Consider the following 24,888-nt stretch of genomic DNA (forward strand, 5'->3'; position numbering starts at 1 on the left):
GTATATACTGATTATATTGCAAAGTTACAGTAATATAAGATCACAGTCTTTGATTCACAGTCTCCCACTTTCCTATTCTGTCTGTATGTTTGTGAGCAACAGCTGATGACAAATTCTTACAAGCAGTATGATGAAGTGTGGATGATTCTATTGCATATTTGTCTTCAGCCAGTTCACGTGGATTTTTCTAATAGAAGAGGGGTAAGGTTACTTCTCCTTGCCCTGATGGTGGGTTGTATTCACAGTAATACACAAGGAGAAGGAGAAACAGGAAAACCTGGGAGCTACATGAAGGGCAGACTAGCAAAGAAAATAGCAGAGGAAATCTTATGAAACAAAACGAGTGCCTCCTCCCAGACGGAGAACTGTAGTAACAATAGGAGCTGCTTCCGCTTTCCCATAAATCAGAAAAAATAAAATGTTATAGCTTGCCCCTATTACTAAGGTCCCCACAAATCAAATTCTATAGCTTGTCTTAATAAGACTTTAGAAATCATTGTTTATGTTTATATTCAGTAGAACCTGCATTAAACACAGAAGGATATACAACAACACAGCAGATAGAGCAGGTAAAACTGCTTATTTACAAAAACTCAGGCAAATAAATGTTGGTGTTTTGGAAAATTACCTCTTTAAACATCAATTTTATCATGGCTACTGCTTCCACTACTAATTTGCTCTCTAGGGTACTAGCAGGTAGGGAGGGGTACTGGGCACTTCATGCTGGTCATTGGCTGAACATACACAGATGAAAGTTGCATTTCGGACTTCATCCTGTAAGATGGGAAAAAACAGATAAGTACAATATACAAAGCAGAAAAACATATTAAGGGAGGCTAAAAAATGATCCAGCAAAAAATATTTTCAAAGGAAAAGTAAGTTTCGAAAAACTATTTTATTTATTTTTCTTTAAACAAAGAGTACAGTTTTATTAGAAAACAATCAAATTTGAAACTGGCTGAAAATAAAAAGGGTGCCCAGCTACAACTTCCAGGTTACATCATCTGAAAGTAACCCAAATTGCCTTGCTTTTTTGATAGCATTGCCATAGTGATTCTCCTAAAAGACGGATCAGAAGATAGATGCCTGTGTGACAACTACAGGGTTTTATGGGTTGTTTCCCTGCTTATGAAGCAGCTTCTACAAATGTACCTGCAGGAAAATTGACCAACTTACAGCATTGACCAATCTGTGCTAAAAATCTAATTGATTTTAGACAAATAACTCAGCTTACAGAATCACAGGACAGCTGAAGTGAGAAGGCACCTCTGACCAACCAGTTTATCCTGTCAGGGAAAGGGAAGCTAAAAACGGCTGCTGAGGGACATGTCCATTCGGGCTTAGAAGATCTCCAGGACCCCACAACCTCTCTGGCCAACCTCTTCCAGCGTGTGAGTGTCCTCACAGTAAAAAGGTGTTTTGTTGTTGTTGTTGCTTGTTTTGTTTTTGTTTTTAAATGTTTAAATGGAATTTCCTGTATTTGAGTTTGTGCGGATTGCCTCATTTTCTTGCTGGGCACCACTGAGAAGAACTCAATCTTCTTCTCTCCCTCCATCACATATTTATGCACATGGAACAGATCCCCCTAAGCCTCTTCTTCTCCAGGCTGAACAGTCCCAACTCCCTCAGTCTCTCCTATGACATGCTTCAAACCCTAAATCAGCTCCATGGCTCTTTGCCACTCTGTGGCTTCCAGAGTTCAATTTGAATTCAACCCCTTTTCTCTATCATATTTATCATGTCTTTATTGTTTGGTTATTCCCAAGAGTGAACTAAGGCTCTCCTTATTTCCATTTTCTATCCTCAATGCCTTCATCTACTGTTTGGCTCTTCTAATCACGCATTCCCAACTGCACAGTTTTGACTGCATTATGCTCCCTGGCTTGAGGGTCACTGACGAACAAGCCTGAAAACTGCTTCAGCTGCCTAAAAAAATAATAAGGGAAGGACATTTCTGTCCCTTTATTTTAATTGCAATAATATGTGGACTGCACCACTGAAATATTTTGGGGATAGTAAATGCAACAGAGCTGCTACCTTACAGTGATTGCTCATGGTGAGTTTGATCACTGGAAGAAGTTGTCTGCTGCTTTTTTTAAGCAGTTTCAGAACTTGACTCCCATGGAGCATAATGCTGGACTGCACAGCCTGAAAAATACACAACTAATTAGGTTAAAATATTGAAGGAAAAGAATTCATTAATAAGTCTCTTGAGATTTAATGCCCGTATGGGCCTATATGCCCCTTTCAGAATAAATACTTTGATGAGCTGTTCCTGTCCACTCTTTTTTTCTTCTAATATCTTTGTATTTAATCTTAACATTGAAATTCAATTGCTTGAAATTCAGTTGGGTTTTTAGGAGTTCTAATACCCTGTGTATTACACCTGCTGGGAACTTCCTTTACTTATACTTTGCACTTGGTAGCTTGGCGGAGGATGTGTTCCCTCCTAAGTCATTACCGTAAGTCGGGAGATTTATTTGTTCAGTTGGATTTACTTTTTGGTCTCTCCCTCAGGAGTATTACTGCTGTCTGTCTGACTTTATCTGTTTTCTAATCATCACTTGAGCAGGGAAGGCTACTCCAGAAATGCCTCTGCTTCCATGGATTTGGGGAGTTGTCTACTGGCCACAGGGTAGTGTTGGATAAAGGAGAAAAAGCATGTTTCTGCCTTGTAATAAGCAAAATATTTTACTGTCTGCACTACAGTATCACAACAACAGTTCCCATCACAGAGAATAAAACCTACTTCATGCCCCAGGAGGGCTTACAATACTAGTATAAGGAGAGAAAATATAGATGGATAGAGATACAAGGGAGCACAGGAGTCATCCCCGACTTACTATGATAAATTCCAGGTCTTACTTCAAAGACATTGTTGAACTAATTTCTCCTGTTCTTCATCTTTCAAAAGAAAGCTGGAAAAAGTGAGGAGACAAAGTTGAAAGATTTGGGCGCTTGTATTATCTTTTAGTAGAAGGAATTTTATCTTTCAGTTTCTGATTTCTGGTATCTGTTACTGCAAGGTAATGCTCCTGGTGCATATTGCTTTAACTTGTTTGATTAAAGAACACACATTTGCACTCTTTTTTATATAGGTGCATGTATGCACACAAAATGGGCATATACATACATTTTAATATGTTCTTGACTAATTTTTTATTTGTAAAAACATCTATTTAATCTTAAAAGAAACTAATACATGCAGCGTAATGTTAAACAATCAATTCACTACAAGAAATGGGGTTAAACTACTGAAGAATAAGCAGAACTAGGTGGTCCTGTGTGTTCATTTACCTCTCCAAACTATTTACAATTATTTTATGTCTTACTGTATTCAAATTTCTTTCATAAAATGCCTCTGTGCTGAACAGATTACTAGAAAATGACTAAGTCTAATTCTGCCTCATCAGACAGAATACAGAAAGATGAAATGAAATGAACTATAGGTTTCAAAACAGAAACAAGAAAATAAACAGTAAAGAGGAAAAAATAATTCTATGAAATTATACGTACATTACACTCCGACACATTAAATCTTCCTTTTAGCACCAGTCACTGTTTTGCTTTCTTGCAGATTAGAAAAAATACATGCCCATGCAATAAAGGTCAGCCTTTCCAATCAATTGTAAACAACCATTTTAAAATATGTATTTTTCTGGTTTGTTCTTTACCCTCCTCTGTGCAGTGAACATGCTTTTGTCTGTTTTACGTCTGTCTTTTTCTCTCTCGCCTACGAGAATGGTGTCTGTGTCATTACTGATATACAAACGTCAACACAACCTGATACAAAATGGTGATGGTAATGAACAAACAGGTGACATTTCAGTCTAACATTTTAGTGACATTTACTAACATTTTAGCTTAAAAATGTGTTGAATAAAGATTGAATATTTTTTTCAGACTTGGGCCCAAGTCTGAACTTATTTGTACTGGATTTAATCACGTCTAATTTAACTGAGTTTCTGGAGTAAATGATAGTATGACCAGAGCCAAGTTACTAGCCAATGGTTGTCAAGCTGTGGCTGACAACCCTTTGGTGGTCATAAATGGGTTACAAAGTCACACTAGCTTAGAGCTTGCTTTGCACAGCTCTGTTCTTCTCAACCAGACTCAATAATTTTGACCACTTCATAAAGACTCACATGGAACAGAAAACATGTTTTCCAGCTGACTCTAGAATATACTCTGTCCTGCTGGAATAGACAATATTTACCTATCTAGGTCCTCCTTGTTCATATAAGAGACATAAAATTACCTCTGCCTGCAGCCACTAGCACCTCCAACATCAGCCCTAGAAAATTAAATTTCATATGCAATCTAAACTAAGTATGAATGTTCTGCAGAGCTTGATATACTACCCAAGGTATTCTGTGCTCTCATTGAAAGCCTTTGGAGACAAGCATCCAGCTAGACAAACCTAGCTTCTATCTCAGAAAGACCTGAGGTTATTTAGATGTACCTGAATCACTGAAATCACTTGGGGCAGCAAAACAAAGCATAAAACTAAATCCAAACAAAAATATTTTCAGAATCAGAGCTTAGGAGAATGCTAAGGATATCTATAAAGAGAGTATATAAATAGTCTTCTATAGTTGGCTGTATTTTATTTTTCTTCCCACTCTATTTCAAAAGTGACTCTCTGTAGGCTCCAGATAGCAGAAGCCTGCAGAGAAACCAATCCCAATGCCACCCCCACCCTCTCTAATCTACATTTATTATAATTAAAGTATAAATCATACAGATCAAATCTTCACAAAAACCTCTATTGTTTTACATTGGCTTCCCTTTTTATTCTGATACTGCAGATAAGTTGTTTCCTTATTCATCATCAGAGAGATTGCTAAAATGTAGGCAGTGACATGACGAGGTAAATGTATGAAAGAACAGAAGACAAATCTTTTGGCTGGCTCATCTTATTGAATATCATCTGATAGTCTTCCTACAACAAGTACATGGAAGAGAAGAAACAGTTCAGAAAAGTGTTAAGTATCCTAATATCATACTGCCTACAAAATATTTGATCCAAATTATGGTTAAACCAATAATATCCAAAGAGAGGCTGTCGTCAGATAACTGCAATTACTTGCTGTAAGCATTTTATAAATATAGCATTTCAACCTTTAATTTTAGAACTGCTTCTATTCGAAAATGAAATTATTTTTTGTTACAAATTGAGTTAAAAAATGTCCCAAACAGAAAATGAAATTAAAATTTTAATTTGTTTTTGAGCAAAATATTTTTGGAGGGGAAACTTCCAAAAGATTGTTCCCATAGTTTTTTGGATCGACCACTGAACTGAAGAGTCCATAAAGAACACAGTTGTGCTCTTTAACTACACTGTAACGTTACCTTGCATTCGAGTGTTTTACTAAGTCTATTTCTTACACTTTATATAACTAGAAGTTATTTAAGGCAATGTTTTTCTCTTATAGGTGTAGATATTCACAATACAGAAGACCTGATTCCTGCCCACTCCTGTCCAAGATTATACAGTAGAAATAATTAATCTGATGGTAAGAAGAGGACTCTAAAGTTCCTAACCACTGTTCATAGCTATTGAAGAGATTCTCTGGAACATACTGTTAAATGTTTTCCTGCTAGAGTGGCTATTGCCAAACTATAAACCTCTTACTTATGCACATTATCTTAAAAGAGGAGTAAAAATAAATCTAAGAGCATGCACCACAAATACTCCTGTGAAAAGATGCCTTCAGAATGAGTTAATAAATAGGTTCCAGCCCTGCTCACTGCACTCTGTTGTTAAGACGGCATTCCCAGTCCTACCTCACAGTTCCAGCTGAGTTTGTTCATTTTGTGGAGCACAGAAACTTTCTGATTTGCCTTCTCTCAGACATAATTGCTACATGCGTGAAACAGTAAAGATTATTTTGTCAGGGTTATTGTAGTAGTAAGATATGAGATCCTCAGACATGAATGTGCTTGCCCAGATGAATAAAAGTTACAAAATGGTTGAGGTTGGAAACAGACCTCTAGAGGTGATCTTGTCCAACCCCTGTCAAAATAACCCTAGTGTATTTACAAGAAACAGACTTTTTCTATGCTCTGATCTAAGATGGTATGAAAGTTTAAATATTGTCAAATCTATATTCAGCAGACAAAAAGTATTTTTTAATCCAACCACAGAACTTGGGTCTTCTGAGACTCAATTCAAAGTTCCTAATTAGCTCTTTTACCTATATATTCTGTTTCCACATATCATGAAACAGAAATTGGCCATGAGGGAGAAGACTGCTGATAAAGAACAGAAAATTCAAATGTATCTACTGAGACAACAACTGACAATTAGGCAAAAGGTGAAAATACATAATCTTGAACAAGTTAGGGAAGGGCAAAGGGCAGGCTAGCAGATGTGCATGAAGTGTTCAGTGGCTTGAGGAGCCTTGGGATAATGAATTCAATGGGCAAGAGCATGAAAACAAAGACAAATGGCTGCTCCATGGAGGTGGCGTTTGTGTAGCATGATGTGGCAATTTGCACATGTGCCCTTGGCTACTGATACGTGATTTGGGATGTTCTATCAGACCTCAGTTGTTTATTTTCCCTTTCAGTTTGACAGCCTTTGTGTTTGCCTTTAAACAAGTAATTTTGCTGCCCAGTGAGACAGAAGCAAACAGAGAAGGTTGTTAATAGGCTATCTGCACTGCCATGGCAATCTCCTTGGGAGATAGCATGGAGGTTCAGCCAGCATGGCTTTGTCTTGCAGCCAAGTCACTTTTCAAACAGCTTGTCCAGGCCCAGAAGCTTTTCCAGCAGCCTGCATGCTGCAGAAGGCCACACGATTATTCTGCTAGAGAGTGAGAACCCGCCAAGCCAGAGCTCTGTCACTATATTAAGTAAGAGTTTGTGAGGAAGCCGTGTGAATTAATCAGGGAGTCAGACAGCAACTTGACTAAATCACTAAGGAAGAGTCCTACAGTAGTAATGAGTTATTGTGTCCCCTGCTCTGGGGAAAAAGGAACATATGTGTCAGGAAGCTACACTGTCTATATAAAATAACCTGGACAAATTACACGGGGATCTACTGCAGAACAAGAAAAAAAAAAAAGTGACTGTACTTCTTTTTCTCCCAAGAGCCATTGTCACAGAATAGTGCCTGCTTGTTTATTTTCTACTCAGCTGAAAATCTAAAGATAAAACCAGGATATTTCAATTGCTTATATGTATTACACAGGGAGCGACAGAATTAGGTAAAGAGGAAAATAATTGCCTTTTAAAAATCACTGATCCGACAAAGAAATCTGGTTTGCAGCTGTGAAAAGTTCAAGCTATTCTGTTCTGAAAGTGGCAGGCTTGTGCTTCAATGGCGACTGCACAAAGCCTGCCTGGATTCTCCAGCGTGTCACTGGGCAAATAGAAAAATGTATATATTCAAACTTGAGTACTTAATGGTTATTAATGGAGAACCTATGGTACAGCAAGTTGATCATTAATGTATGTGAAATATTCTTACATTGCACATCCTCAACAGCAGTTCACCCAACATCCTAAAATTCAGGAAGACTACAGTTATATATTTTAAAGTATAATATCTAGAAAAGTACCTAAGGAGACCTTATAAAAGATAATTTTTGAGTAATCTTCCTAAGAGAATGTGAAAGTTTACGAAAACTGTAGTCTTAGATTTTGTTTGTTTGTTTGTTTGTTTCTAATCTATGATAGAGCTAAGTATAGTCCTGTTCTGTCCAGCCCTCTCCTCTCCTGTCCTGTCCTCTCCTCATCTTTGCACATCTGATACCTCTTCCTTGTTTGTCTGATCTGCACGTATGTTCCTCACAATGCATCTGAGTACATTCTTATGAAAGATATGGTTTTAACTCTATTTGACTAATGTGGGACTGAGACACCGTGATTATTGCCTGTGTTTCTTAGCAACTGCCTGAGATGCTTGATTTGTTGAGGCTTACAAAGAGAGTCTGTGGCAGAGAGCAGTGCTGGCCCATTCTCTTCCCTTCCAAAATTCCCATATAACCAAGGACACTGGAGCTAGGCAGACACCCCTTATTCCAGGGCTAACATGAAGTAATTCCACTGAACATTTCTACAAGAAGAGGATCATTAATATTAGGCAAGCTTAATCTCTCTGGCTCTGGTTCAAGACCCTGGTCCACAGAGTACCCAGCTGTGTTCCCGTTATTGTCCATATTCCTTACCGAACATAGCAGGTTAGTTCATCAAGCTGAATGAGGTCCTGCTTCATTCTCTAGTGCATTAGCTTCTTTTAAACCTTATTCTATATTAGCTGACTCATTGCAGCATACAGCTTTTAAAACTAAAGGACACAGTGTGCATAAACTTTGTAGTTAAGATAACAGAGTGATCTTCATTTGTGTATGGTAGCAGTTCTCCCACATAGCACAGGAGATAAACTGCTGCTCGAGGCATGTGACAGCCTTTAACACTTATTTGCCTTTTTAGAGTTCCAGCAAAATTTCAAGGAAGAAGCGACAATCACCCCTCACCAATTACTTTTTCCCACCAAAATCTCTTCCTTCAGAATGTATCAAGAAAAAAAAAACAAAAACCCTCAACTCTCATTAGGGGGTTATTGTCTGTAGTTGAGGATGTAAAGAGGAAAATAAAAACCCCTATTGCTAGGCTAAGAAAGTATTCCCTTCCTGAGTGTATAAATGTTAATCGGATAAAATAAAAGGCAGTACTAATGGCTGATTTAAACCCAAAAGCCCAGAGACATTTACATTCAGTGCATTCACCCAAGTAAGTCTCTCTACTGAAGTAGGGTAGATGATGCAGTTTTCAGCCACAATCATGACGCCTAAGATCAACTGGGTAAGTCAAGTACAAAAAGCGAATCTAGCTCACTTTCCTGATTTTTATTATCGCTTTATTTTTACTTAATGTTCCTTTTTATCATTTAATTTAATCTTCATTTGAAGGGTTGTAGTTTCTACATCAGAGATGTAACAATATACAAGGAGATCCCCTTTGAATCAGTCTGACCTGAGTGAAAGTGAGAAAGCTAACGGAAGCTGCAATAATACTGTTGCATTTCTTTATTAATCTTTATTATGCTATAATTTTTACACAGGAAAAAGAGGTTTGCGTGTCAATGCTGGTACTGCATATAATGCTTTCTTGATACTGGCCTTAAAGAATTCTCCATCTACCCAGTATTAGATGGGAATCATGAGCAAGGGCCTGAAGAGTCTGTACCCAGCTTATTTTGTCTCTACCAGTTTTGTGATAAATCTCCCATCTCCCACTGAGTAACATGGTCTCAGGGATCAGGCAACAGGACAAACAGAAGGCTGCAGCTGACTACAGGCTTCTATTTTGGCATGCTACCTTGAGGGCTGGCGTATTTCTTCATTACTGCTCTATATGCACCACCTCCAAGTGATAAACGCATGAAATACCCAAAATGAGACATAATCTGAGAACTGGAAAAACAGAGGTTTCCTTTGCAGATAGTGATCAAAGGGCACCTCATTTCCATTCCAGCCAGCATACAGACAGCCTATGTCAGGTTTATCTGACAGTGCATCTGAGCTAAGTTCTTCCACATCATTTGGCATTGTGAATTTTAACAACAAAAAGTGTATTGTCAAGAGAATTTGCTAAGAACTTTTCTTTACCTTGTCTGTGCTATTGCCACATCTTAAACTTCATTGAAATCAATAGGCAGTATAGCAAAGCCAAATAATATCACTTACCTATATTTCCACGTGCTCTGAGCCAGGGCTTCCCAGAGGACTCCAAAAGGTCACATATAACCTGCAAAGAATTTGTAGAAGACTTTTCAAAGGAAGTCCTTGCTTGAGACATTGCATTTAATGTAGGCATTACACTGAAGATTAATTTTGTTATACAGCCCTCCTAAACTGATTTCTGATGTTTTAGCATCCTCTCATGAGCAAAACTTGGAAGTCCTTCCTCAAGATTTTCTAAACCACAGATCTTTTATTTTTAAATTATCAATGCTTGTTTCTATTTGAAGGTGACAACTCTGGGAAAGTTTGAACAAAATGCCTTCAGGCCTCTGATTTATGAAACAATGTTAAAAATACATATTCTGGCGTTCATTTCAATGACTGCCTCTTACTACCAGCATTAACATGACAGTTCTCTTCATGATTACAAAAACAAATATCTCCACCCAGATGCATTACTGAGATGGTAAGGCTGATGGATCCTGGAGTCTGGTTTTAGAACATAGAAGGAACTCGTTCTCTGAATATTTGTAAGAACTAGGCAGAATTGATATTGCAGTAGAGTAGTGTGCTTGCTATATGAATTAAGGTGATACTTTCCAAGATATTCTCCTTGCATAAAATATTCACTTTTCAATCAAAATATAGAACATTAATAGCACCCATATTGAAGCACAGAAAAACAAAGAAAATAAAAGTACACACAATTGGAGGTATAACTGGGGAAATAGAGAGTGGCTAGGAATAGACAGCTGCAAGGAAAGCATATCTGAACAGAAACCTCAGGCTTTACATTAAATTGATATTTTATCCAAAATTTGTTTTAACTCCTTGTATTAGACCTCAGCCCAGGTGGTGATCTGCATGTTGAGAGCATAAATCCACAAGTGTCAAACGTGGGCACAAGCTGCGCCTTCAGTCACATGTATTCACTTAAAAGGATCTCAAGGCATGGTCAAATAAGACAAGATCAAACAGAGCACTGAACATAATAATAATAATAATAATAATAATAATAAATAAAATCTTATTTAGGAACCTCCTGTTTGTTTCACAAAAGTTTATTCCTTGTGTATTAGCAAGAAGCATATTTGCTCTTTCCTTTCCAAGGTTCACACCTTAGGTTGCTAAACTGTCTGTCCTATTGCGTCTTTCCCTGGATATCAGTATGAAGGAATTGCATCTTTGCAGCATGAAACCAGCCCATCTTGTTCCTCCTCACAGCAACTGTCAAGAGGAGTGCTCTGACTTTGCAGGAGAGAAAATGGATTTCTTAGATGCACCACTGATATACCTCAGCGCGTACAGCCTGGGGAAGTCTTACAGATCTTCCACACAGCACTGACTCAGGGGACTGAGAACCACAGTTGAATTTCCATACAAAGCTGACACCAGTGATTGTGCCCATGCTGTGTAAAGTAGTTATATTATCCTTTTAGTTGACATGGGTACTCCAAATGCTTTTATATCCACTTTGAATACTGAGTTTGAATAACCTGGGTATATCCACCAGCAGCTTTATCTCTGAGAGATTAAATATGTAATATTTTATAACCCAATTTAAAGATGTCCCATGCAAAATTCAGGATTGGTTTTCAATATGTAATTTTCTGTTAATTTTTAAACAAGCTTTTGCAACTCTTTTCATTTTATTATTTGGATTTGTAGAATGATTAACATATCAAAATACAAAAATGTACAGAAAATGTGATATTTAATCATTAATCTATTCTTGTAAAATGAAATTTTAACCAATCATAAATTTAGATGCAATCAGAACTATATCTGTCACTATATAATTAGATAGCTTAGTTGTCAAATAACAGAAATCCATTATCCTTACTTAAACCTCTAGTTTCCAAGGCAATTTGGTCTCTAAAGCTCTGAAGAGCTCGTAGTTAAATAAGTGTAGGTTTTTCACGTTTGTTTTTTTTTTTTAATTATTATTATTATTATTTTTAACATAGAGAAAACTAAAATTCAAAATGAAGGACAAAGACTTATGGAACAGTAACAAAATGAAGTGAAATCACATAATAAAAATTTTAAAAAGTAAATAAAGAAGAAGAGTGCCTAGAAGACATCTTGAATATTGTTAGAAAACTCCACTGTTGCAAGAGTCTTTATCCAGTGCTTTTTATCATTAATGAATGGACTCCATTAATGGAGTCTCCAGATACTTTATTTCACTTTTTGCAAATCTACTCATAGCAAGGTTTAGAAATAATGCAAAAAGAAGCTTACATAAAAAAGAAATTAAAAGAATAACCCTAATAACGGATTTGGGAAGAGGGGAAATGGACAACCCTCATTTGCTCTTCAGACAAATCCATTCAATTGAACTAGCTTCTAAAACCAGAAGAAAAATAGAAATATGTAGATTATAGATTAGATTGTAGATTAATGCAGGACTTATTTTGAGCTGCGCTGGTTTTCCAGTTGTGGAATAGCTTGTGATAAAACAACAACAACAACAAATTATGTATGACTAATTTATTAGTTTATCTTTTTTTCTCCCTTTTCTCATGCCTATGGGAGTGGAACTACCATTTAATTACTGTGACTCTTTCACTGTACTTATCCAAGTTTTCCCTCTTCAGAACTTGTATTCCCTCTACAACCTTCTTTTCTACCCGTCTTTTTTATTCTCAAATTTCTCTCATTATGAATCCTAATCTGGTATGCTTTGCAGGATGGATCATTATTATTAGGGAATGCTATGCAAGATAGGAAACAAAAAAATTGTGTATATGTAAACTTAGTTGACTATACAACATAGTCACTGAAAATTGCATCTTACTGGGGTTCTTCCCTCAAGTGATGAATAATGACCATCCTGTCATTCAAGAGAGCTTAAGAAAGCAAAAGCTTGCATAGAGGATATTAGAGACATAGTTCATCTGATAGGTTTTATCACAAAAGTTTCTCTCTTCAATACTGGATCTCATGTCAGTGTTTCTTGCCAATGAGCTTGTTTGTCAAACAGGAATGTTATTTCCTGCAAATTCTATGTGTCAGTCCCTGTGGACACCATGAAAAACAATTTTCACAATGGAAGTAAACTGTAAAGCTATCAATCCAGAAGCTTCAGAAACAGTGTCAAACACTGCTGTATACAGTCTGGTTTCCTTGAGACCAACCTGGTAAGGATCACTGTATCCAAGAAGCCTAATGGTCAGAAGCTCTAACTTTAGTCGGTACAACAGTACATGTGGTTTTGGCACATAAATGACAACAGTCTTGAAAAAATAAGGCTATTTTCACAGATAACTCTGCAGCTGTCATTGTACTAGGAAAGGAGGAGGATAGATGGACCATGCTTCTAATCCTAACAGCATTCTCATACAGCTTTAATCCTACACTTCTTTTGAGAAGATATTTCCCAATCCTACACCTCCAATATCAAAAAACTTTTTTATTGCCCCATGGTAAAACTTCATTTTCACAACAGATTAAAAAACATTGAGCATCTATAATTGAAAAAGAGGACATATAATTTGGTTTTGTAATGGCAGTAAAATACCCCGATATTTCTTCCCTCTCATTCCCTCATGCAGTCCAGTGATGTTTTTGCCTTTTTTATTGCAGAAGCCTGTTAAAATACTGCCTTAATTGCTTGCTGTTTATTATTATTATTATTGTTGTTGTTGTTGTTGTTATTATTATTATGTGGTTTTGGTGGGTTTGGTTTTTCTGTTTCTTTGTTTCTCTGTTTTTTGTTTTTTCTTTTATTTATTTTTTTTTTAAAGTTTGATTTGCTTTTGGAAAGGCATGTAATACTTTGGCACAATCTGCTATGCCACTGCTGTGCCTCTCACTTGTTCTGTTCATGCCATCCACAATTTAGACAGCTGAAACTCAAAAAAGAGCCAACATAAGAGAATGGAAGTCGGGAGGTGGTTGTGTCATGCAGATACTGATGTGGGTGTTGATGTGCAAATTATCCGTGGGCCTGGCTGCTACACATTACCTGCTTCCCCCCAAATGAGGTAATTGGCAAGATGAATTCCAGTAGGCAGCTATTTGGCATGTGCTGTCCTTCCCCTCCTGTGTCTTGGGCTTTCAGACAGACTAAGAATTATCCATGTGGCAAACATCTGGATTTACACAGCAGCCAGTAGAGCTAATCTGTTCTGGCACAGAGAAGAGACACGTGCAGAATGGAGCTAACAACCCTAAATCAGAACCTGGTGAGGAGCAGGCCAGTACCACTCTACTGTCCTTTCATCTGGAAAAGTAGAATTTAGGGAGAGGATTACAAAGAATTAGAGATTTTAGGGAAAGGATTAACTTGGCTGCTTAATGGCACATGGACATTATCTAGCACCTTCACAGAAGCTTATGTCTAAAACCATAATAATCTGGGTTTTGTTGCTAGGACTGTTTTATCAGGCAGGCAACAAAATGAAGCGAAGTAAACTCCAAAACAAAAGAGCAACATCTGATAGGGCTCACGGGAAAGTAAACAAGCTTACAACTGTGCTAATGTATGCTATTAACACATATGGTCCAGCTCTTTTGGGCTAGCAGAATGTGTCTGTCACCATCCAGAGGTGGGAATGATAAATTGTACACAAGCCTGCAGGAAACTATAGTTACAATCCATCTAATACAAACAATGGATAGACCAGAAAACCTTTTAATCTAGGAATAAAAGGGACATAAATATTGTAAGAGAAAACTTAAAGAGATCTCAGACACTTATAGGTTTTCTTAGGTTCTTGTATGGTTATTTGCTCACTTAGATACACAGGAGATAGATAAGAAAATAGCTTTTTTTTCAAGATATTCAGTAAGAAAGGGGTCCTGTTGCTTTGCAAGCAACTCCAAAATTTTCCCCATAATATTTGCCAGGTTTAGGAGGAGATTTTTACAAATATCCCCAAACATATCTTGTAATCTTGCTTCTTTCAGGCTATAAACTGTTTTCTGGGTATTTGGGTTGTTTTTGTACTTGCTGGAAGAACCAGAAATTAGCAAAAAGTGTTGCACAAAAGATGGAGTGACCATCAGTTTCCTTTGAAAGCAGAAATCGTATAAAGGCAATTGAAGTAGTTGAAAGCATGTGACTACAGGATCAGCTCCATTTGGATTCTTAATGAATCCAATATTTGTATGTACCTCTGAGGTGACACCATGATGATTACCATGCCTCAGATGGAGGAAGCACGTGATTATGTGCAGTTATCATGAACAATCTGTTTTACTGTCTTCTATCCATCTCTTTACCTCTGATATTTCCAGTATCAGAAATACTGATTATCATTTTTTCTATGGGGGAAACATTTCAATCTCTCAGCAAAATGATGACTTCTCACTGAATTATACTGACCTGAGCTGTGAGATGATTGGCCTAGAAGATACCAGGCTCTTTTTTTATTACTGAAAGAGATGTGGAGGGCACAAAAGCTGGAAAACAAGGATTACAGACATGATAAAAGTGGGACTGAAACGTAAAACACTTCTTTTTCCCATGGCAGGTGTTGATTAGATGAAGAGTACCTGCTGAGGTTAAGCAAATAACAGCCTTTGCTGGCTTTTATTATATGAAGCTGGAAAAATTTGATAGCTAAAATGTAACATCATGTCATGAATTATATTCCTAGTTTCAGTAGTATCTTTGGTTGACTCCAGCTCTAAAAATATTAATAGGATATGCTGAAGGGGATAATGAGACAGTGGTACTTCAATGTTTTTCTCAGTGATGTCACAGAGGGGTTTATTGATTCTATTTAACTCCTAATTGGTTCACATTATTAAATTACCAGCATTCAGACTAGAAATTAGTTTAAATGATCAGTCAATGGAAAATAAGGTCAAGATTATTAGTGACAGACTGGAGAGGCAGATAAATAGATCAATAGAAAGAAATAAAGATAGATCAATCAGAAGCTTAGATTCAACACAAAAAGTAGGTCAAGCATTTTTCTTATTCTTAATTACATACCCATTGGCTTTTTCTATGGGGACTAGAAATCTTTTTCTAGACTGCATAATTATAATTCTCAGATCTGACTGATCACGTCAAATCTTAAAGCAGAACAAATAGTGAAAACTAGGCACACTGAGATATTGAGCCATCAAATTACATTAGTAAAGTCAGAGCTTAATGGAATCCTCTACTATTTCCACCGAATTCAAATATGGATATCATTGAAATACTTTAAAAAATAAACCCTCCACATTAATTAAACAAAATAAATCATTCTAGACTGGTGCATAACCTTAAGGTTATACTGTTAAATTAGGCTGATTGTAAACTGGCTGCCATTTTTTTCTAACATATCTCGACATGAATAATTGAAAACAATGCACAGCCCTATTCTAACTAATATCCCAAATTGAGGATTTTCTTTTTCTTGCCTTTGTTCTGCCATACAACTGGAACATGTTAGAATATGTACTAAACTTTCCAGTTTAATAAACTGTTTCTGAGCTTGTCTCAGCCACATCCAGAAAGTCTTATATTTTGGCCTCATTAGCCAAGAATAGGCTGAATTCTTACTAATGATCACTAGGGATCACTCAGATTTCTGCACAAACTAGGACAAGCTATTTCACTTTTCTGTGCCTTCACTTTCCTGTCTGAAAACAAAGATACCGATTTTTGTCCTCTTTTCTTTAAATGAGTTTAGATGTTGGTGAAGAATACTGTGTAGTGTTAAAAAGAACAATTATTTTATTTTCTAGTTTTCTATCAAAATACCACCTGAGGACTGGATTTTAAAGCCCTGTTAACAATGTTAAAAGGGATATGTCAGTTCTTGGTTTTAGAAAGACTCTTGATTGTACTGCTAACTACTCTGATTAAAATCTGCTTTGGTTACGACTACGTTACTTCATGCAGGGTGTCCTGAAGCTCCCATCCAAGGGATATCTGGGTATAGGGACGCTTTCATGTCTCTCTGTATGCCTCCAAGTGCTCTCACAGGTAGAGCCAGAGGCATGGACAACCTTCCAGGGTTAAGCCTACCAAAGCTTCCCTACCAATGCTGCCTCCAGGAGCAGCTCCTGGCAACCACGCAAGCATTTGTGGCATTGGAAGAGATGGGCATCGGAAAAGGCTGTATTTACTGGTGGATTTACCGTCACCCTTCAGAGAACAAATAAGTTGTCGTGTTGATCCAGATGGATACTTTCTTGGTAGAGTTACCAGGTAATTTATTCACTACACAGTGCAGCTTGAGGAGCATATGAACAGGCTAGTTTCTTGCAGTAGCAGAGGATTAAACTTTGTGAGCAAGGATTTTCCATATTTCAGTGAAAACCAAGCCCTCTGACACAATCATAAATGGTTAATAAGATATAAAACTTTTCCACATGTAATCAGTGTCACAATTTCTGAGCATGGCCTCTACTCTTTTTTGTTGTTGTTTGTTTGTTTCTCCTTCTACTATGTCTCACACTCCTTAGTTTTCACATTGCTGTGCACTTGTCCAAGGTAACAGTTGCTATGTGTTAAAGCTGATTAAAACCATAGAGAAATACATTGAAGGAAGAAGTCATTAAAATCACTACTGGAAAGTTTACACAGCCATTTCATGCTTTCAAAAAGTTCCAAAAAGGGGGGGAGGGAAGGAAGGGGAGGGGAAGGGAGAGAGAATAAGGAAAGATTTCAAATAATTCTTCCTGACGGTTATTAAAACACAGGTTTCCAAATATTTGTGCACTACATTTTCAACTCCCATTTGCCCTACAAGTCTCAAATACTGACCTCTCTGACCAAATTAGTTGTCTTGTTTTTCTTTGTCTTCAGTGGCTGTTGGAGCTGCTTTGCTTACTCTTCCAGACTGAGTACCACTTGGAATTTTAAGTCTGCAGAATTCTTCTACCTACAAACAAAAATCAATCTGTATCTGCTGTATAGCAGATAAGGGCAGCACTGGATCCTTCAACAGTCTCCTGATAATGTGCATTATTTTAGGTGTCTAGTCTAACAGTCTCAATACAGCAGAAGAGAAGAGATGAGCTGTCTTTCTCTAGACAGACTCCTCATCAGCCTTTTCAAACTCCTACTGGAAACTCACTGTTTATTCTCTCCTCCTCACCACCCACTCAGGCTTGTTGCGCCTCAGTTGCTGTGTAAAATTCTCCCCTTGATGCTAATGCATAACTCACATCTGCATTAATCCGAGTATATATGTAGAAGCAGTGAGGGGGGAAAATATACCCTCTTGTGAATTTGGGAGCTCCAAGAGCATCTAAAATATGTGTTATCATTTCCTTAAATATACTGTTAAAACATCTCAAACACACTGGATTCTGTTCAAGATACTCGGACATCTGAACTGAGGTGAGTACATTTTCTCCCTGTTTATCTGGTAATGTTCATGCCTATCTGAAAACAAACAGTAAATAACTGCAATACACTTTAGATAATATTTCACCACTGGCATACTAAACTGAAATGTGAAATATTGCATACAAACCTGACAATGAAATTTTGCTCAATATGCCATAAGTCAGATACGTCACATGCATTTCCATTAGCAGCTGAATACTGCATTGACTCTCCAATATATATAAGGAAATTACAAATCAAGTAAGGGGGAAAAAGAGAAAAGAAAATGATTTTTCTTCAATAAACTGCAATTAAAGATGTTACAATTTAAAGGTGTTAAAAAATGAGAAAGAACTGATGTCACATTTTCTTGATTTTGAGACAAAATTATCTTTAGGTGAAAAAAATAACTGTATTTAAAGATAAAATTACTAGGCTGAGAAAATCAAAGTAATAGAGCTATTGCCACAGGGCAGCTAGGCTCATCCTTTTTTACAGTTTTGTTACTAGTAGCAGGCACACAGGTGTACACATACCTTTCTTGCAGATATTTACTTAGTGACTTAAGGTTTGGTAGAAAATAAATTCCTGATTTCCCACACTCAGTGATTTTTCCAAAGGTATCCAGACAGTATGAACCCAGATCTTCCTCACTCTGTGGATCTCTTGTGTTTTACCAGGCCTGCCAAATCCTAGGCACTGGTATTATTATAAGAGGCAGCACAGCACAGTAGAAATACAAGTTCACAGCATCCATTGATGTCAGTTCGTCTCTAAAGCAAAAAGGGGAGAGCGGGGAAAAAAAAAGAAACAGAACAGAAATCTGACAAATATGTTCTGGGAAGCAACTGACAATTTTGTTTACTCAAGTTCACAGAGGACAAAAGGTGAGACCTGGAACCAGAAGAGGATTCAATTCATCACATAAGGCAAATGACCTCATGTGATGAAGTTACATCAGTCATCTTCTTAGGTGCCTTCTTGCACATAATATAGCAGTCATGTGCATGATGATCTTCATCACTGTTCTGAGGACACTGATGGATTACAGAACCGACAAGGTCTTTCTAGGACTTAGACGTGTTAGAAGTATTTCTGCTCCATTTGTGAATAAATCAGAGCAACATTTTCAGTGGAAGGCAGGTGTGTCCTTCCTGAGTCCCTTTTGTGCTGCTCTCTGCATACAGGTGATTTGTAGTCTGCTCACCAGCTTGATCGAAACATGAGACAGTTCTAGATACGGGCTAAAACAAATGTTTGCTGCATGGATATTGTCAATAGTGAGTAATTCCTTTCCATGTAGCTTAAAGTATAAAGTATTGAAAGAAAATAATTAAAAAAAAAAAAAAGACATTAAAGTAGAATAACTCAAAGGTCACAATACTTAAGAGTCAAAATATGTTTCCAATATGTTTGGAAGTTTTTGTGCGTTTAATTTGCTATACTGTTTTAACTTTTCAGATGTTCCCTCTAGGAACAGTTTATCACTAGAAATGCTCCCCAGTCACTAAAAAGTTACAGCAGACATTAACATAATGTCTGCACCCACCATTAAGAACTGCAATATTAATGGGATGATTAATACCCAGAAGTGAATGACAAATAAAACTTGTACTGGCTTGAAGCCAGGTATTCTAAGAATGATGAAACAGTTGCACAAGGAAAGACTGTAATTTAAAAAGAAGCAGCGATGAATGCCTGGTTGGAAGGAAGGGAGGAAATAAAAAGAAAGCTAACTACCTTCAGTCCTGAAAATTAAGAGCTATCATTTTATATGGCAGATAATGTAGTAGATCTGGCTTACATGGGTGTTGCAAAATGTTGAAAAAGCAGAAAACAAGTGAATGAGTCAAAAAAGTTAATGGATGGGAAAACTGACACACAAACAAGTAGACTTGCTGTTCTTTTCCAGGCAGAGTCCTAAATACATTATAACATTTTACACTTAAAATACACCAAGGACTTTTACAAGAATTAAGGGAAATCACATTTATGCAGCACACATGAAGTAAAGCTGAGGCACGTGGCTTTTGATCTAAGAGTCATTTTGCCTACAGTCATGCTGGGCAAGGCAGAACTAATATACAGGTCTATGAATTATTTTTCTGTCCATTAGACCCCTTCCAACTTGAAGCATAGCACGTAATGACTTGCAATATTCCTGAACCCATTGATTTGCACCAGCTTTGCACCCATGCCTTTTGGTAATGCCCTCAGCTCTTTTTACTCTATTTTCTATCATAATTCTAACTGAAGAATTTCTCAACCAGATTTTTCATTTTTATACAATCACATTTCCTCACCATCCTCTGCCTTTCCTTAATTTGGATTTTACCTATTTATACTGGAGCTCTGATTATAAGATTGTCTTACTCAGTTTGTCTGTCTCTCGATCAAATAGATTAAAAACGCTTAGGCCTTTAATATGACATTTTTCTCATGTTCTTCATTCTCTAATGTTATATACTGATTTTTCTCTATCTTCATCTCGGAAATCTTCTCCTCAGAGCATCTCCATCTTCTGCCCGCTTCTCTTGAAAATATAACCTTAATCATTTGAACAAAAGGACAATGCCTCTTTCTTAAATGAATGTATATGCTGGGAAAATTACCACTGCATTTAGATTAAATTCTCTTCTCTGTATTCTTCTGTAGGAGTCAGCTTCCAGAACAAACCCAACATTGTTAAGTGCTAACGCTTACTGTGCTTAAGTGGCAGCCAAGATCCTTAGGAACTCTTGAAAGAGCCAGACAGTTTGGTCTACTGCTTTGAATGAAATATAATGATACATTTAGGAGACAATATGTTAAGATTGTCTTGTCAGCTCAGAGAATATTTGCTGACATGCTGAGGGACTCTAAAAAACATTGTTATTTCCTATTACACCACATGACAAAGGATTAAAAAAAATAAAATTAAAGGATTTCTGCTTTACTAAAAAAAAAAAAGTCATACCTGTATAAAAATGTTTATACAGCTGAAGGCAAAAAAAAGATCTCAGATATGAGTTTATCTTTGTTAAATGGGTGTTTTACTAGATATATTCTGTTGGAGAAAGTCAAAGACTAAGGTTGGGAATTGTTCAAAACTCCTAAGCACTTCAGATGTGCATTTAATCCTTGGCTTTGCAGAAGGTCACACTAATATAATTGATTTAAGTCTTACATACAAACTCACACCAGCGTCCGAAATCTTAAATGTCAAGTAGCTGTGTAATGTTAGAGATAGTGTCTTCTGATAAGGACACACCACTATGTGTAGGTACCTTAATTCATCTGACTTCCCCTGGTGGAAAAATGTTCTATATTCAAAAGTATATTTTCATGGTTATTTAGGAAACTATTCAATCATTATCTTTAATATCAGCAGTCTTTGCAAAACAGTTTCTTAGATAAATCAGACTAATTAGAAACCCTTCACTGAAATCAGGCCTTAAAAATATTAAATAAGTAGCAAACCCAGAGTACTCTCTCTTTTTTTTTTTTTTTTTTTTTTTTAAATGTATGTCAGACTAGGAGTCTACATACATATTGTTCCAATATTGAAAAGGAATTTGTAAGGGGAGTTTTGTTTGGAAAAGAAATATCAGAAAAGACTACATGTATCTACCACTCCCAGAGAGTTAGAGGAAAATATGAGATTCATTACCTGGAGGTGACACACTGACTTTTTAAGGAAATTCATCTATTTATTTGCACTTTGAAAAAGACTTTTAAGTTGACAGATTGGATTCCTTTGCACTTTCAAGACCCTGAGCTAATCCTCTTTTAAGAAGTAAAAAAAGAATTAGCATCAAAGCACCTTTCTGCGATGTTTTTTTTTTTTTCTTGTTCTTGACAGACTTTGATTTATTACAATACCCTGTAATGCAGGACTCTTTAATAAGACTGACAGATTTTTCCAATTTAGCAAATTACAGTCAAATCCGATATCTTGGTATGGTTTATTTATTTATTATTGTGCTTACTTTATTATATTAAATTTTGTACTCATAGGGCAAGGCACACTGAAGACATGTATAGAGTAAAAGTATATGCACAGTACTTCCAATTCTATAATAATAAAATGACAAAAATATCAGCCTTTCTCTTTGCAATTATTCTCTTGAGACTAATAAATAAGGTTATGAGACTACAGGGAATAGAATAAGGATAAGTCACTGGTGTGATATTAGAATTGTGTTAGTGGAAAACATGAACAAGAAATGATTTCTTGAAAGCTTCTAAGAAAAAAAAAAACACAAAAGGGGAAAAAATATATATATAACTCAGATTCTACCTACAGAAAGAATGCTCTACTACTTCCTCAGATAACAAAAGTGCCCCCAAAACAAAATCTGTACAGTTGCCAAAGGCAGGGTAAAGAAGGGTTTGTGTGATTCCTAAAAAGACTGATGATTTTTAGCTCTCCCTCATAATCATTTGTAAAGTACTATGAAATTGTCTGACAAGAGTTTTTATTATGTATATATATTTAATCTTAACTTCCTGCCTGACCTATTGTTTACATCTCTCAAATTTTCCAATGATATTAAGATTGTCAGCAGCTCCTATTAGACTGAAGTGTGGTTTTGTTTTCAAAGTAGCCATTTCAGTGTATTTCCTTTCATTTTCTGCCTTTTGGAAGGGATTTCAACAGGGTGAAAACATCCAAGTGCCACATGATGTCTTTTCATTGGCGATCATGACAGACAGAAATGTTAGGGCAAAACTGAATGTTCCCATTTCTGATAAGCTCAGCCAAAAGCCCCCTCAGCCAACTTCAGAACTGAATCTCAAGCACAGTGGAATAAAGGACATATACTTCTGCCTTCAGAGGAGAAAAAGGGAGGAGGAAAGCACTCTTGATCTGTGCTCAACACGTACAAAGGCTGCACTGAGAATAGCCAAGCAGGACAAGAACGCAGCAGGACCCCCTGCGCAGCTGGTACCAACAATTAGTACCTGTTCACATGAACAGATACAGAGTGCTTCAGCTAAGGTTAGTTCACGTGAAATGGTCTGACAGGAAGTTTTTATTTTAGTTATTTTTAAATTTTACTTTCTTGGCTGACCTTTTTTTTTTTTCATCTTTCACATTTTGCACTGATGTTAATTGAGCTTGTCATCAGCTCACATTCACAACATCTTTCCAGACAAGTTACCCAAAGTTAATTTTTAGCATAATATTCATGCATTCATAATTCAATATTCACATTTTCCAAAATAGTTTAAAGCAAGGTATAAGCAGTAAGAGGATTAGCATTGAATATTCAGATGTAGGTAAAAGAAGGACATCACTGTGCACTGTTATGAATAGAATCTCTGTAATTGTTTCCAGAATAAGTCAGTGTTAAGATTTTGTTTATGCTTGTGAGGTTTTATATATAACTCTCTGATGTCCATGGAAAACATATTGGCTCCAACAAGCTTTAGAAGAGGCATGTAAAGCCAGAAATGGCATCTTTTGCTAACAAATGTCTGTGGTAGTACCTCTCTGACTGAATCTTCTGAATTCAGTGACATCTACTAGTAATCTCAAATGACATAAACTACATTAATCTGAGGACTACCAAAGAGGTTAGAAAGATTCATATTCCTAAAAGGTACTTCCTGCTGTAGAGAAAATTAGAGTTTACTTTGATACCATTCAGTAGGAATTCAATCCACAACAGGCAGTGCAGTCAGCATGTTTACATGTGTAATCTTTTCAAGGAAGATATGAATTTCACCTCCTTGAGTTGAATTAAATGTGGCAGGGGCCACGCACACCAGAAATGATTCAAAGTGAGAAAAGTTTCATTATGAATATATGGAGTTGTTTAGTGATTAATCTCAAGATGTCACCCAGAAGCCATATAACACCTAGTTCAAGTCATTGTAAAAAAAAAAAAAAAAAAAAAAAAAAAGAGAGAGAGAGAGAGGAGAGGCCTGACTGAACCTATTTTCCTGATTATGTCCAGTCCAGGGTATTAACAGGTAGACTAGTTTTTGGATAAAATGTTGTTCTATTTTTGTACTGTGCTTGAAACATTCAGATAAAATGAATTAGCACTTTAATAAATAATTGCACACAGCAATGAGAGGCAGATTATGAGATGTAAATGGCTTAACTTTGCTCTTTTCTGGTTTCATAAATATGAAAAAGGGTCTTAGTTAGCTGTTACCCCCACCAAACAGTACTGAGTTCTATATCTGCCTGATGCAGGTCAAGCCCAGGTGCCCCAGATAGTTAATCCTTGTACTAGGTCTTTAGTCTCTGAAAAATTCATCAAAATAAATAAACAAACAAACAAACAAATAAATAGAAAAGAACCACTAAGGAGAGACCCAAAAATAATTACGAGATAGCATCAAACATGGCAACAGCATTTATATTTGAAACTGATCTGCTAAGGAGAAAAAGGGGAACACCTGTAACAGCTGAATTAAAGCTCTGAGGAGTTAAGAAAATTACAACGGAAGATGGCAGTATTGGTGCTGAACCAAAAGCCCAAGGAAAATGTCTAATCTGCAAGAGTCTGCTTTTTAGAACTTAGAAAACTTTTTTATACCTTGATTGGATAAAGTGCACTAACAACAGTACTACTTTAGCCCTTTCTGTTGTATCCTTGAATTGATTTCTTTTAAAAGAATAGCATCCTTCATCCCCCATTTAAACTTAATAAAATAAATGAACCAAGAAACTTGGGCCTTTGCAGAAACAAGAGCCCTTCTTGTGTTTGTTAGACAGAAGGTAGGCAAGACAGTTTAATGACCAACTCATGATGAATATTACTGCAAGATTTACTATGCAGCAAAAACAATGCAAATAAGCGAGAAGTCGGGAGGCAGGAAGGAAAGGAGAAAAGGTGCATAGTCAGAGTATGCAAAAGTGAAGAATAAACTAGGTATAAATCCAACTTTGATTTTGTATCTTTCATTCAAATCAAGAAA

General features: G+C 36.6%; 1 protein-coding gene and 1 long non-coding RNA gene across 24 annotated transcripts in view; one reads left to right on the forward strand and one right to left on the reverse strand.

The window, feature by feature from the left end:
* The window catches only part of LOC106037701 (uncharacterized), a 479,206-nt gene extending 472,329 nt beyond the window's left edge, over positions 1 to 6,877 (forward strand). For 14 of the 20 annotated variants that reach the window (XR_010834890.1, XR_010834892.1, XR_010834891.1 and 11 more), the window contains 3 exons: positions 1,041 to 1,391; positions 4,809 to 4,984; positions 5,436 to 6,877. Coding sequence is in view for 1 of the 20 variants with exons in the window: in XM_013183706.3 (XP_013039160.3) it covers positions 5,436 to 5,509 (74 nt within the window). In the remaining 19 variants the exon portion in view is untranslated. The remainder of the gene's footprint in view (positions 1 to 1,040; positions 1,392 to 4,808; positions 4,985 to 5,435) is intronic. The other 6 variants (XM_067005327.1, XM_067005328.1, XM_067005329.1 and 3 more) reach the window with 6 other exon arrangements.
* The window catches only part of LOC106037703 (uncharacterized), a 129,513-nt gene that overhangs the window by 28,372 nt on the left and 76,253 nt on the right, over positions 1 to 24,888 (reverse strand). For 3 of the 4 annotated variants that reach the window (XR_010834897.1, XR_010834895.1, XR_010834896.1), the window contains exons 5-9: positions 18,510 to 18,746; positions 17,407 to 17,524; positions 9,696 to 9,756; positions 2,844 to 2,918; positions 629 to 774 (exon numbers count right to left, since the gene is read on the reverse strand). This is a non-coding gene — a long non-coding RNA (uncharacterized lncRNA). Of the gene's footprint in view, positions 1 to 628; positions 775 to 2,843; positions 2,919 to 9,695; positions 9,757 to 17,406; positions 17,525 to 18,121; positions 18,364 to 18,509; positions 18,747 to 24,888 lie in introns of those variants that run through there. The other variant, XR_010834898.1, reaches the window with a different exon arrangement.

Source organism: Anser cygnoides, chromosome 13 (assembly GCF_040182565.1).
Source record: "Anser cygnoides isolate HZ-2024a breed goose chromosome 13, Taihu_goose_T2T_genome, whole genome shotgun sequence".
Lineage (NCBI taxonomy): Eukaryota > Metazoa > Chordata > Aves > Anseriformes > Anatidae > Anser > Anser cygnoides.